The 13341-nt window shown below is 52.6% G+C and overlaps 1 protein-coding gene across 1 annotated transcript in view; it reads right to left on the bottom strand.

The window, feature by feature from the left end:
* The window catches only part of LTBP1 (latent transforming growth factor beta binding protein 1), a 259047-nt gene that overhangs the window by 94936 nt on the left and 150770 nt on the right, over positions 1 to 13341 (bottom strand). Inside the window, exon 10 of the mRNA XM_055120644.1 lies at positions 4276 to 4398. Coding sequence (XP_054976619.1) covers positions 4276 to 4398 — 123 coding nt within the window. The remainder of the gene's footprint in view (positions 1 to 4275; positions 4399 to 13341) is intronic.

The following is a 13341-nucleotide window of genomic DNA, read 5'->3' as shown; positions in this document are numbered from 1 at the left end:
CCCCCTTCCTTCCTTCCTTCCTTCCTTCCTTCCTTCCTTCCTTCCTTCCTTCCTTCCTTCCTTCCTTCCTGCCTTCCTGCCTTCCCTCCCTCCCCCTCCCTCTTTCTCTCGTCCTTTCTTTCTTTTTCTTTTTTGCAGTGCTGGGAATCAAACCCAGAGCCTCACACATGCAAGGCCAGTGCTCTACCACCTTCGGAAAACTAAGAACATCGCAAAAAGGGGCTAAAGTACAGACTTCACTTTTATGCATGTGCCCAAAACTCAGACATCCTTTTGACCTACCACTCTGGGGCGCCCCGGAGAGTACGGTTCTGCCTGAGCTCAGCAGGCCGTGTCCTCTGAAAGGGCCTCACTTCATACCTCTCTTCCTATTGTGCATTTCCAACACGCCGTGCCAGGACTGAAGCAGACTCAGCACATGCGCCTTAGCAAGCCCTGCGCTGTCTCCTGGGCTGACTCCGCTCATTTTATTAGCTGTCCTGAGCATGGGTGTGGGGCGGGGATCAGATGCAGCCAGAAGATGAGACAGTTCCTGCCCAGGCTCTGGAATCGTTTCTCTGGGTTCTGCTCTCCTGAGCCTCTGGGCACTCCTCCTACAGCTGTGAGGTCTTGGGCAGAATCAACTGTTTCTCAGGAAAGTCCCCGAGCCTGACTGCAAAGGTTAGTCTGTGCTTCTGGGAGCTCAAGTTTCACCTTCCCTCCAAGGCCCAGGCAGGGCTGAGCCTGGCAAGCCACCGAGGCAGGGGACGGGGGGACGCGGTCAGAAGCCTCCCACGCGGGGTCAGGGGACAGGGGGACGCGGTCAGAAGCCTCCCACACGGCCTCGTTCAGCCCGAGTGAGTCAAGAGAGGAGAGCGCGCAGGAGAGCCAGGGGAGTGCTCGGAGCCGCAGGGTGAGCCAGGAGTTCTGAGGGTGTTGGTCACCTCGGCGATGGGGAGAGCAGGGCCAGCTGCCCATGGCCCCGGGCCACTGCCAAGAGCATGTGGAGAGTCAGCCCCGCCCGGGTGGCCTGGAGCTGCCCCGGGGCCAAGCGCCCAGGCTCCCTCGGTCCTTCTTGCCTCTCGAGAGCAGCGACCGCAGAGGCTGGGCACCAACTCCGGACGCAGGGCTGGAGCGACAGCACAGTGGGTAGGGCCTTTGCCTTGCACTCGGCCAACCCGGGTTCGATTCCCAGCATCCCCTACGGTCCCCTGAGCACCACCAAGAGTAATTCCTGAGTGCAGAGCCAGGAGTCAGCCCTGAGCATGGCCGGGTGTGACCCAAAAAGCAAAATAAGCAAATAAAGAACTCTGTTCGCTGCGTGTGTGAGCACCCAGGGGCCTCGTGTGGGTGCCTGAGCATGTGGGTCCCACGGGGTCCCACATGGCCACTCTTATCCCCCCCACGATGGCCAAGGTGCCGCCATCTTGCCAGTATTCCCTCTCTGAACGCTCTAATATCGCCTCCCGCCCTGGTCCCCTCCCCCACCCCCCAGCTTCTTCCACACATAGTTCACCCGCAAGCCAGACAAGGATGGTCCCAGTGACTAATTCTGAGAACACTGCATATCTCTGTGATGTTCCATGCAGTAAATCCAGAGGAAAGAGAAATACATCTGCCCACTCGACACCGGTGAAGAGCCCAGGGTCTCAGCTCCAAACTCGAAAGTGGAACATTTAACGAGCAGCAAACGTCTCTTAGTACTTATCACTTCAGCTGTTGTAGCTGGACCATAAAATTGAATTATTTATTTTTCAAATAAAAATGGATGGTTGTTTAATAAATTCAGTTTTATTTGGACAATGACAGAGAAAATAAATGCTAAGACAGTGTGTAAGAGTTTCAAGAATCTCATTGGCAGATTTCAACAATCTTATTAAAACCTGGAAGTCTGCCCTGAGCTCCAGACATCAAACTGAGTTAAGTTTAATAAAATGCTTCGAGACCAGTTCTCCAAGGTTACCTAATCTGCAAACTTTAGGGCTGTAAAGTAGGCTACACGTAAAATTATTTAATTAAAAAAATAATAAAGCGTTCACAGCAAATGCTTTGGCCAAACTCTGTGAAATCTTTATACATAAATGATAAAGTGCTGTAAAATATTTATCATTCCATCTAAATCAGCCAGAAGTTACCCCTAAATTATCTGGATATTGTCAACGATGTGATTTTTGGCCTGAAATGCGAAAGTTCTGCATCATTTTTCAAATATACCTTGTGTGCAAACATAGCTTTGTAAGTCTAATTTATCCCCCTGGTCCTGCCAAGGAAAAGCTCCACAGTGAGGTGTCTGTCTGCTTCAGATGAAAAGGGGAAAGAACATGGAAACAGAACTTACGTGGTCAATGTCCTAATCTGCATTCGACAGGTTGTAAAGGAAACAGCAGTTATTAGCAACGATATTCCAAAAGATTCAGGTGACCCATCTAACACCCTAAAGGAGACCCCCCAGTTCTGTTCTGCCTCGTGTCTTTCCCAAGTCCAGGCGCCTCTGTTTCCCACACAACTAGAAGGAGAGCCACAGTGACAGGACAGATGTGGGCTCTTCGGCAAGGGCAAAAGGCAAGTTGTAATCGAGGGAACAGGGGCTGGAGAGAGGATAGAGCAGTAGTAAGGGCACTCGCCCGGCTGACAGCCCATCTGGGTTCAACCAGACCTCCGTGAGGTCCCCTGAGCATGGCTAGAAGTGACGCCTGAGCACAGAGCCAGGAGTAAGCCCTGAGCACCACTTGGGCTTGGCCCAAAAAAGAGGGAGGGAAGGAAGGAAGGAAGGAAGGAAGGAAGGAAGGAAGGAAGGAAGGAAGGAAGGAAGGAAGGAAGGAAGGAAGGAAGGAAGGAAGGAAGGAGGGAGGGAAGGAGGGAAGGAGGGAAGGAGGGAAGGAAGGGGAAGGAAGCCGGGAAACATGACTACACTTTACCAAATGCCAAAGCTACATTAAAAAGAAAAAGCTAAAGCCAAAGCCGAGCAGTACGCAAATGAGAACAGAGCTGCTCTGAAAATTACCTGGAGCATTTTCCTAGCAGGCCTTCATCTAAAATCTATAACCCTTCACTGGATCTGGCTTTAAAAGCCACGTGGCGCTTACTCACTGGTGATCATGGGCAGGCCCCGAGCCTTCCTGTGGTTGGGGGGGGGGGTTGGTCGGAGGGGGTCGCTAAGGCCCACGCAGTGCTCGTGTGCGAGCCCTCCACTGACAGCAGGTGATGGGGCAGCATCTCAAGGGAGGGTACGGATTTGGGTTTTGTGGCAAGGAATTATTGAAGGAAACCATATATTAGGAACCAAAATTAGAACCCCTGGTCTGGAGAAGAATTTTTTTTACCATCACCAGGTACAAAGGAAAAGGCTCATGTGAACATCGACACAGCAAACACACAAATTGGAAACTAATTTGGTGGCTGTTTTGGAAGACAACAGAATCACTGTCAATGTCACTGTCACTGTCCTCCTGCTGCTCAATTTGCTCGAGCGGGCACCAGTAACGTCTTTACTGTGAGACTTGTTGTTGCTGTTTTTGCCATATCAAAATTGCCACGGAGAGCTTGCCAGGCTCTGCCTTGCGGGTGCGATTCTCTCGGTAGCTTGCCGGGCTCTCCGAGAGAGGCGGAGGAATCGAACCCCGGTCAGCCGAGTGCAAGGCAAAAGCCCTACCCGCTGTGCTATCGCTCCAGCATCAGAATCAAGTATTTGAAATTACAAGTGAACAGAACATCTGATCGGAAGGCCACGGGGACTATTTCCCACCTCGGCCAACTGAGAAAGCAGAATGAAACCTCACTCACCCAGACACTGGAGACTCCTAATTCGGACTAATGAAAGACAGAAGCTGGGCTGACGTCTAGCGCAGCCATAAAAACGTATCCAATATTCAGGAAGGGAAAAACATTTCATTTCCTACATGTGCTGACTTTAATTAACTCTCTTTTATCCTCTCAAAGTATATTCCCTTGGTGTGTTTTTTTTTCTCTAGCTTAATTCTTTTTGCTATTACATTTTTCTGAGGGCAGTAGAAATGCACCATGGGGGAGGGACAGGGGAGAAAAATTTATTCTCAGATACCAGGCTGGCCTCCTCCGACTTGTCATTTTAACTAATGTGATTTTTTTCCCTTGCATCTTTATAATATTCAGCCTATCACTGGGTCTATATTTTTTGTCCAGAATTCTTTCTATACATGTATGTACAAACATACTCACCCCACCCCCAACACACACACACACACACACACACACACACACACACACACACAACTAAAAGCAAATCCCAAATAGGAATAGAACACAATCATTACTTACGAACACAACTTGAAAATGTCGGATCCGGCCCAAAGCCCATTTTGCAGGTACATCTATAGCTGCCCATGGTATTCAAACACTCACCATTGGGGCAGAGCCCCTGGAGCTGGCACTCATTGATATCTGCAAGAAAACACAACGCTTTTATTGGTTTTCTCTTTCGGGGTCCCCCTCCTGGCAGTGCTCAGGGGACCACATGCAGTGCTAGAGGTGGAACCCAGGTAAGATAGATGCAAAGCAAGCGCCTGACCCTGGCACCTAAAGCACCATGCTTTCACAGAGAAACGCCCCGCCCTGTGAAATAGTCCGTCCAGAAATAAAATTATATTCACTTTCTTTTTCACTGTAATAACCTGCAAGCAGTGTTTCAGGTGAGGAGTGAATCAAAACCAGTAGACATGGGGCTGGAGTGCCAGCACAGCAGGTGGGGATTTTGCCTGGGTTTGATTCCCGCCATCCCAAATGGTCCCCTGAGCACCGCGAGGAGTAATTCCTGAGTGCAGAGCCAGGAATAACCCCTGTGCACTGCCGGGTGTGACCCAAAAAGCAAAAAAAAAAAAAAAAAAGACATGTATTGAAAACCTATTGTGCATGTGACATAGAGCTACAGTCCACCTGGTTCTACTCTAGGGCCAAAATTCGTTCTGGTCACCACCATGGCAGAGGGAGTGTCAGAGACGCGGGCTGGTCGGTGGGGAAGTGGCCCACACAGACAGGAAGGGGCTGGCGAGGCCGGGGTGGGGGAGACGCACCCGCCGTGGGGCAGGAAGACTCCGTCAGGACTGAACATGGGAAGGACGAGACGGACGGGGTGGGGGGAAGGTGGCAGACGGGGTCCCCGTGGGGGGCCGTGAGGAGGCACGCGGCGGGCGGAGAGGGTTCAGGAAATCATGAGTCAAAGCGTTGGCTGGAAAAGAGATGGGACAAGGTAGATTGCCGGAGCCAGAACTGCTGAAAGGCCGTTGGTTGCACCGTGACTGAGATCAGGGGGTGCCGAGGGGGGTTTCTGCGCAGGAGAGAGACAGCACAGGAAAAGCATCTGGCCGGCACGCGGCTGGGCGAGAAGTGAGGCAACCCTGCATCTGCTGCATCCGAGAGGGAGGAGCAGTCGGGGGACAGGCCGGGTGGGGGAGGCGCGGAGGCAGCAGGAAGCAAGTGTTTTATCTCTCTGCAGAGGCTGGTGTGCAGCCGGCTGACCGGGAAGGGGGAGGGAGAACAGCCAAGGCAGCGGGGCAGCGTCCAACGGGAAAGCGGGGGAAACCGTGGCCAGCTTAAGGGGGATCAATCAGGTGAGGAAGAAAGAGGCAGGGAAGGTGGTCCCGTTCCCCCCTGAAGGCCAGGCTGGGACACCCCAGTCTGAGCATCCAACCGCGGGGGAGGAGCCCAGGATAAAGTGGAAGAGAAGAGGCCGGAGCAACAAACAGTCCAGCAGGGAGGGCATTTGCCTTGTACGCGCGAGACCTGGGTTCGATCCCCAGCAACCTGTATGGTTCCCTGAGCACTGCAAGGAATGACTCTTGAGTGCAGAGCCAGGAGGAACCTCTGGGCACTGCTGGATGTAGCCCCTGCCCCAAAATCAAAAAACCAAACAAAAACAGAGGAAACAAGGGCCAGGAATAAAGTCTCCACGTCACCCGCTCTACAGCCTAAAGGACCTCGTGTCCCCCAGTGTCAGGCCCAAGCGGGGGAGGTAACGGTAGGTGGCTTATAGGGAGATGCTTGATTCAGAAGGTTTACACCCTCCAAGCACCCCAGGGCCCATGGGGGTGCCGTGGACTGGGCCCCATAGCAGGCCACCCCGCTGTGGCCGTGACCTGGACGTCCCAGGCTCCAAAACGCCTCCTGCTGCTCTGAGCTCTGTCGTTCATGGCGGCCCATTATTACAGCATCACTGGACTAAACTGTCAAGGGAAGCAGGAAATTTAAAAGGCGATCCCTCTGCAAGTCCGCATTCTCCCAGACAACGTCTCTCCTTTGTTGTCTCCCTCTCCTGCCGTTGCCTATTTCTACTCGGAGAAACCTCGCTTCTCTCTCGAACCCACGCTTCTCCCTCTTTCCCTCTCCTCCCATCTTTCTCTATAGGTTTCAATAAAAAGTTTCTTTTTTTTTTGTTTTTTGCTTTTTGGGTCACACCTGGTGATGCTCAGGGTTATTCCTGGCTCTGCACTCAGGAATTACTCCTGGCGGTGCTCAGGGGACCATATGGGATGCTGGGGATCGAACCCAGGTCAGCTGCGTGCAAGGCAAACGCCTTACCCACTGTGCTATTGCTCCAGCCCCTCAATAAAAACTTTCTTGCTTCACACACACATACACGAAAAGGAAAAAAAGAAAGATTACAGAGTCATCAGAAAAGTTTAAAAAAAAATTTTTTTTAAAGAATCTGACAAGTTTCAAAGGGTGAAAATGAATCAGCATTTGGGTCTTGTGCAACGTGGCCTGAAAACAAAAGCTGATTGCTTTTGGCTCTGGGTGCATTCATTTGTGATAACATTCACTTCCTTCAACCCATAATTCCCATAAAACTTTCACTAAGGTTCCTAAGAGATTAACCTTCTACATGACAATGAAATCAGAGGGGGAAAAGCATGACGATTCAAAGAGTCACTAAAAAGTCACTATTTGCTGCCATGTCTAATTTTAAGTCACCACAGCATTAAAAAACAAAACAAAACACCATCTCCAGGGGCTGGAGCGACAGTACGGCAGGTAGGGTGCATCCCATCTGGTCCCCTGAGCACCCGTAGGAGCAACTCCTGAGTGCAGAGCCAGGAGGAACCCCAGATCACCGCCAGGAAGGTTCCCCCACCACCTCAAAAAGAGACACAGTTCCCCATCGGGAGTGAACTTCAGTGATGAAACACTGCATTTGCAATGACACTGAAACAAAAGAACACTTCTGCTTCTTGGAGAAACCCCACAGCCTTCAGACGGGAGCCCGGCTGGCACCTGGCTCCACACCGCCCGCTCTGGCCTTGATACCTGGGCAGAGGGCTTCTCACTCACACACACACACGCACACGCACGCACACACACATGCACATGCACGCACGCACACACGCACGCACACACACACACATACATACCCCACACACGCACACACACACCCCACACACGCATACATGCACACACACAACCCACACACACGTACACACACACACCACACACACATACACGCACACACACCACACACACGCACATGCGTACACACACGCACACACACCCCCCACACACATACACACACACGCACATGCGCGCACACACACACACACACACACGCACGCACGCACACACATGTCTGTCCAGCATGCCATGGAAGCTGATTCCTGGGAATTCACGATTCTTAAGAAAACCGCAAAAAAAAAGAAAAGAAAAGAAAACCGCCAGGAAGAAGCAGGAAATGAGTCGCGTCCCACTGGGGATCACAGAACAAGGGAAGCCCCTGGCCTGAGTTCCCCGGGAAACCCCCGACCTGAGAGCCAGCCGGGTGGGAACCCGATTGTGGGGCAAACCCTCCACTGGCCGGGGTCCGACCTCTCTCCACACAGCCTCCTGCAAGCCCCAGGTGGGCCCGCGCCTTCCGCCAGCCTCTCCGCGGGCCGCCCGGCTCAGGAGTGAGGCGCCCCCACGGCAGAACTCCCTGATTGGCCGCCACTCTCCCGATGGCGCCTGTCACCCTCCTTGACACGCCTGTGGCCTTGGCCACGCACCCTGGGAACGGAGCACAGGAAGCTGGACTTACAAAGGAACTCGCGTTTGCACAGGAAGGGCAGCTCCGTGAGGAAGAGGACTTGGACGTGACACTTCCTCTTCCTACGGCCTCGAGTCACAGCAGCCTGAGCCACCACCCCTCCGCCAGGCTCTGGAACCGAGCACCCGAGCTTCCAGAAAGGACCCCGCACCTCAACCACCTCCAGGACGTCCAGGGCTCTGAAGTGCCACAGAGGTAGAATCCTCAACGTGGCTTGACTTTAGACTTCTGTTCTTTTACGAGATACACAGCTGCAAAGCTGTTCATGACTGCGTTTCAGTCCTACAGTGTTGCAACACCCAGCCCTTCACCAGTGTACATTTCCCACCACCAAAACCCCAGCTTCCCTCCCACCATCCCCACCCCTACCCTCCGGCCTGCACTAAATGAATTTTACATCATACATAGGATCAAATGTAACCACATAGATATAAAAAAGGCCTGTCATATAAGTACTCAAAGAAATGCAAAATATCTATATACGAATGCATGCAGGTGTGAAATATCCATGTAAGAGTGCATGCGGGTGTGAAATATCCATGAAAGAGTGCATGCAGGTGTGAAATATCCATGAAAGAGTGCATGCAGGTGTGAAATATCCCTGAAGAGTGCACACAGCCCAAACCAGGCAGGATGAAGGAAATAATAAGACTTAGAGCAGAACTTACACCAAAAAACAATCCAAAAGATCAATGAAACCAAGAGCAGGTTCTTTGAGAAAATAAACAAGATTGATAAACCACTAGCAAGACTCAGAAGGAAAAAGAGTGAAAGAACCTTAATAAACTGATTAAGAAATGGAAAAGGGGCCATCACAACAGAAACCAAAGAAATTCAAAAGATCATCAGAGATTACTTTGAAAGTCTGTATGCCACGAAACAAAAAACCTAGAAGAAATGGATAAGTTCCTGGATTCCCCTAACCTCCCAAGGCTGACTGAGCCAAGAAGATTAGGAATACCTGAATGGACCTATCAGCATCAAGGGAATTAAAACTGTAATCAATAGTCTTCCCGAAAATAAGAGCCCAGGTCCAGAAGGATTCACTAGTGAATTCTTCCTAAAATTTAAAGAGGAACTATTGCCAGTGCTTCTCAAACTTTTCCTGGAAATCAAGGAAATAGAAACCCTCCCAAACAGTTTCTTCGAGGCACATATCGCCCTAATACCAAAAGCAAACAGAGACAACACAAAAAAAGAAAACTACAGGCCCATATCCCTGATGAACACGGATGCGAAGATTCTCAACAAAATAATAGCAAATAGAATCCAACAACTCATCAAAAAGAGTACAGGTGGGTGTGAAGTGTCCATGTAAGATTGCACACATGTGTGAAGTGTGCATGTAAAAGTGCCTGCGGGTGTGAAGTGTCCATGTAAGAGTGTACACGGGTGTGAAGTATCTATGTAAGCATGCACACGGGTGTGAAGTGTCCATGTAAGAGTGCCTGCGGGTGTGAAGTATCCATGTAAGAGTGCCTGCGGATGTGAAGTGTCCATGTAAGAGTGCACACGGGTGTGAAGTATCCATGTAAAAGTGCACACAGGTGTGAAGTGTCCATGTAAGATTGCACACAGGTGTGAAGTGTCCATGTAAGAGTGCCTGCGGGTGTGAAGTGTCCATGTAAGATTGCACATGGGTGTGAAGTGTGCATGTAAGAGTGCACACGGGTGTGAAGTGTCCATGTAAGAGTGCACGCAGGTGTGAAGTGTCCATGTAAGAGTGCCTGTGGGTGTGAAGTGTGCATGTAAGAGTGCACACGGGTGTGAAGTGTCCATGTAAGAGTGCACGCAGGTGTGAAGTGTGCATGTAAGAGTGCACATGGGTGTGAAGTCCGCATGTAAGAGTGCACACAGGTGTGAAGTGTCCATGTAAGAGTGCCTGTGGGTGTGAAGTGTGCATGTAAGAGTGCACACGGGTGTGAAGTGTCCATGTAAGAGTGCACACAGGTGTGAAGTGTGCATGTAAGAGTGCACACGGGTGTGAAGTGTCCATGTAAGAGTGCACGCAGGTGTGAAGTGTCCATGTAAGAGTGCCTGTGGGTGTGAAGTGTGCATGTAAGAGTGCACACGGGTGTGAAGTGTCCATGTAAGAGTGCACGCAGGTGTGAAGTGTGCATGTAAGAGTGCACATGGGTGTGAAGTCCGCATGTAAGAGTGCACACAGGTGTGAAGTGTCCATGTAAGAGTGCCTGTGGGTGTGAAGTGTCCATGTAAGAGTGCCTGCGGGTGTGAAGTGTCCATGTAAGAGTGCACACGGGTGTGAAGTATCCATGTAAAAGTGCACACAGGTGTGAAGTGTCCATGTAAGATTGCACACAGGTGTGAAGTGTCCATGTAAGAGTGCCTGCGGGTGTGAAGTGTCCATGTAAGAGTGCACGCAGGTGTGAAGTGTCCATGTAAGGATTTTTACATCATACATAGGATCAAATGTAACCAAATAGATATAAAAAAGGCCTGTCGTATAAGTACTCAAAGAAATGCAAAATGTCTATATATGAATGCATGCAGGTGTGAAATATCCCTGTAAGGGTACATGTGGGTGTGAAATATCTGTGAAGAGTGCATGCGGGTGTGGAATATCCATGTAAGATTGCACACGGGTGTGAAGTGTGCATGTAAGAGTGCACACAGGTGTGAAGTGTCCATGTAAGATTGCACACAGGTGTGAAGTGTCCATGTAAGATTGCACAGGGGTGTGAAGTGTCCATGTAAGAGTGCCTGCAGGTGTTAAGTGTCCATGTAAGATTGCACACGGGTGTGAAGTGTGCATGTAAGAGTGTACACATGTGTGAAGTATCCATGTAAGAGTGCACACAGGTGTGAAGTGTCCATGTAAGAGTGCACACGGGTGTGAAGTGTCCATGTAAGAGTGCACACGGGTGTGAAGTGTGCATGTAAGAGTGTACACATGTGTGAAGTATCCATGTAAGAGTGCACACAGGTGTGAAGTGTCCATGTAAGAGTGCACACGGGTGTGAAGTGTGCATGTAAGAGTGCACACGGGTGTGAAGTGTCCATGTAAGATTGCACACGGGTGTGAAGTGTCCATGTAAGAGTGCCTGCGGGTGTGAAGTGGGGCCCCCCTCACAGTCCCTCAGTCGGCTCCCCTACATCTATGTAAGAGTGCATGCACATGGGAGGTGGGTCAGACTGGCCCGTGTGGAGAGGCGGGTGCGCAGATGCACATGCTCCTTCCAGACCACGGTGCGGGGGGTTCTGGAGCACTCAGGCCTCCCCTGGCCCCTCTGTGCCTCGGCACCGGCTGGGAAGCACTCTGCTGACTCCTTGCCTCACGGACTCCTCTTGCCTGTCCGTGAGCTTCACGCCAAGGGGAAGCGGCATGTTGAGGTTATTTTGCTGGGTGCCCGACGCCCGCTTACAGCCGTCAGGGCCATCCCGGGTGCTGTGCAGCTGGTCCTTCCACTGCGGCTTCCCCGGCCTGCCTAGGGGTATCCGGACAAACTCATCCAGCCTGCCGGGGGTTCCTCCTGGCTCTGCACTCAGGAATCCCTCCTGGCGGTGCTCAGGGACCATCTGGGATGCCGGGGATCAAACCTGGGTCTGTCGCGTGCCAGGCAAGCGCCCTCCCCGCTGTGCTACTGCTCTGGCCTCCTCTCTGATTCTTAGGCGACTTCCAAATCAACCGAGAACTCCTGGCTTGGTTAGCGCAGGGACAGTGAGTTCTTCCACGGAATGCCTCCTGGGAATCACACAGTGCCCGGCGGGAAATCAGGCATCTCCTCTCCCACGGGAGAGATACATGTCTAACCCAGGGAGCACTGTCTCTCAGGCGCTGCCTGGGGCGGAAACGAGGTGTTGCCTGCTGCAAACAGGAGCTGGGGAAAGGAGAGGATGGGGCCTGACACTGCAGAAAGCGCTGGCTTCCGGGAGACCTGCTCGGCCTATTTCGTTTGTGCTGATGGTGAGAAACTGCCCCAGACAACGGGGCGAGAGAACTCCCCCCGGGAGGCAGACAGAGCCGCTCTCTGCCGGACAGACCGGCTGACGATTCAACGGGACCACTTCCTGTAGTGGAGGGGGGCGGGGAAGGACCCCCAGGGGGCCTGGGAGAAACAAGGCGGTGCCAGGGCTGACCCCGAAGTTCCTGTGTGCAAACCACGTCCCCCCGTCTCTGAGCCACCACCCGGCCCTGAGACCATGAACGTCAGAGAGGACAGTTGCTGCCGGCTGCTCTAGATGCCACAACTGGGCGGGGGAACGCAATGCTTGAGGGGGGCTTCCGGATCCACCTGGGCCCCGGAGTGGAGGGCGGAAGGGAGCAGAGGCAGAGGGGACGCTCGGGATACAGCCAGGACGTCCGGGTACAAAGGCTGGATAAGGAATATCCGGTCAGCAACTCGGACATGAGGGGACCCGAACTTGGGACAACCGAACCTAGAGAGGTGCCGGCCAGGACGGCACGCCGGAGGGATAGGGGAGGGGACCGGGACCCCTGGCAAAGGGAAGGTGACACTGCTGGTTGGCACTGGGTGCAGTATTGTATGCCTCAGTGTCGGGTAACTTTGCAAATCACGGGGCTTAAGGAAACACTGTCACTGTCACTGTCATCCCGTTGCTCCTCGATTTGCTCCAGCGGGCACCAGTAATGTCTCCATTGTGAGACTTGTTGTTACTGTTTTTGGCATATCGAATACACCACGGAGAGCTTGCCAGGCTCTGCCGTGCAGGCGGGATAGTCTTGATAGCTTGCCGGGCTCTCCTAGAGGGCCGGAGGAATCGAACCCGGGTTGGCAGCATGCAAGGCAAACTCCCTACCCGCTGTGCTATGTCTCCAGTCCTTTAGGAAACAAGTAGAGGTTTATAAAGAAAGAAAAGAGCCGCTGCCCCAGGGGCCGGGGAGTCTATCAGGAAGTGTGTGGCCAGGGGGCCCCAGCCACACGTGCACACGGCAGATGGCGCCAGACAGGGACAGGAAATCCCGCCTCTCCCTGCGAGCTGCCGGGGCCACCTCTGCCGTCTCCTCTGCTCGGCAAGCTCCTCCGGACACGGTCAAGGCCCCGTCTGGAATGTTCCGGGCTCTCAGGTGCAGTGTCCTCCAGGCGAAAACTCCCCAGGAGCCCACGCAGGTGGAGCAATGTGCGATCCCGGCCTCCCTGGGCGGGGGGTCGGGGGGACGCTGGAGACGAGCCTCGTCTCGTTCATTCCATCCGAGGACCCGGCGCTCCACACGGGTCAGACAGCAGACGTTCTTCTCGGGCGGGAGGCCCAACTCCGCAGCTCCAAGGTTTCCATGAAAGCGTGTTGAAAATACCCTCAGCATCCGTGGGCCAGCGAAGAGCCGGCTGCATCTA

The sequence above is a fragment of the Sorex araneus genome, chromosome X (assembly GCF_027595985.1).
Source record: "Sorex araneus isolate mSorAra2 chromosome X, mSorAra2.pri, whole genome shotgun sequence".
NCBI classification, from domain to species: domain Eukaryota; kingdom Metazoa; phylum Chordata; class Mammalia; order Eulipotyphla; family Soricidae; genus Sorex; species Sorex araneus.
The sequence above is the reverse complement of the archived record's forward strand: the minus strand, read 5'-3'. Positions and strand labels throughout refer to the sequence as shown.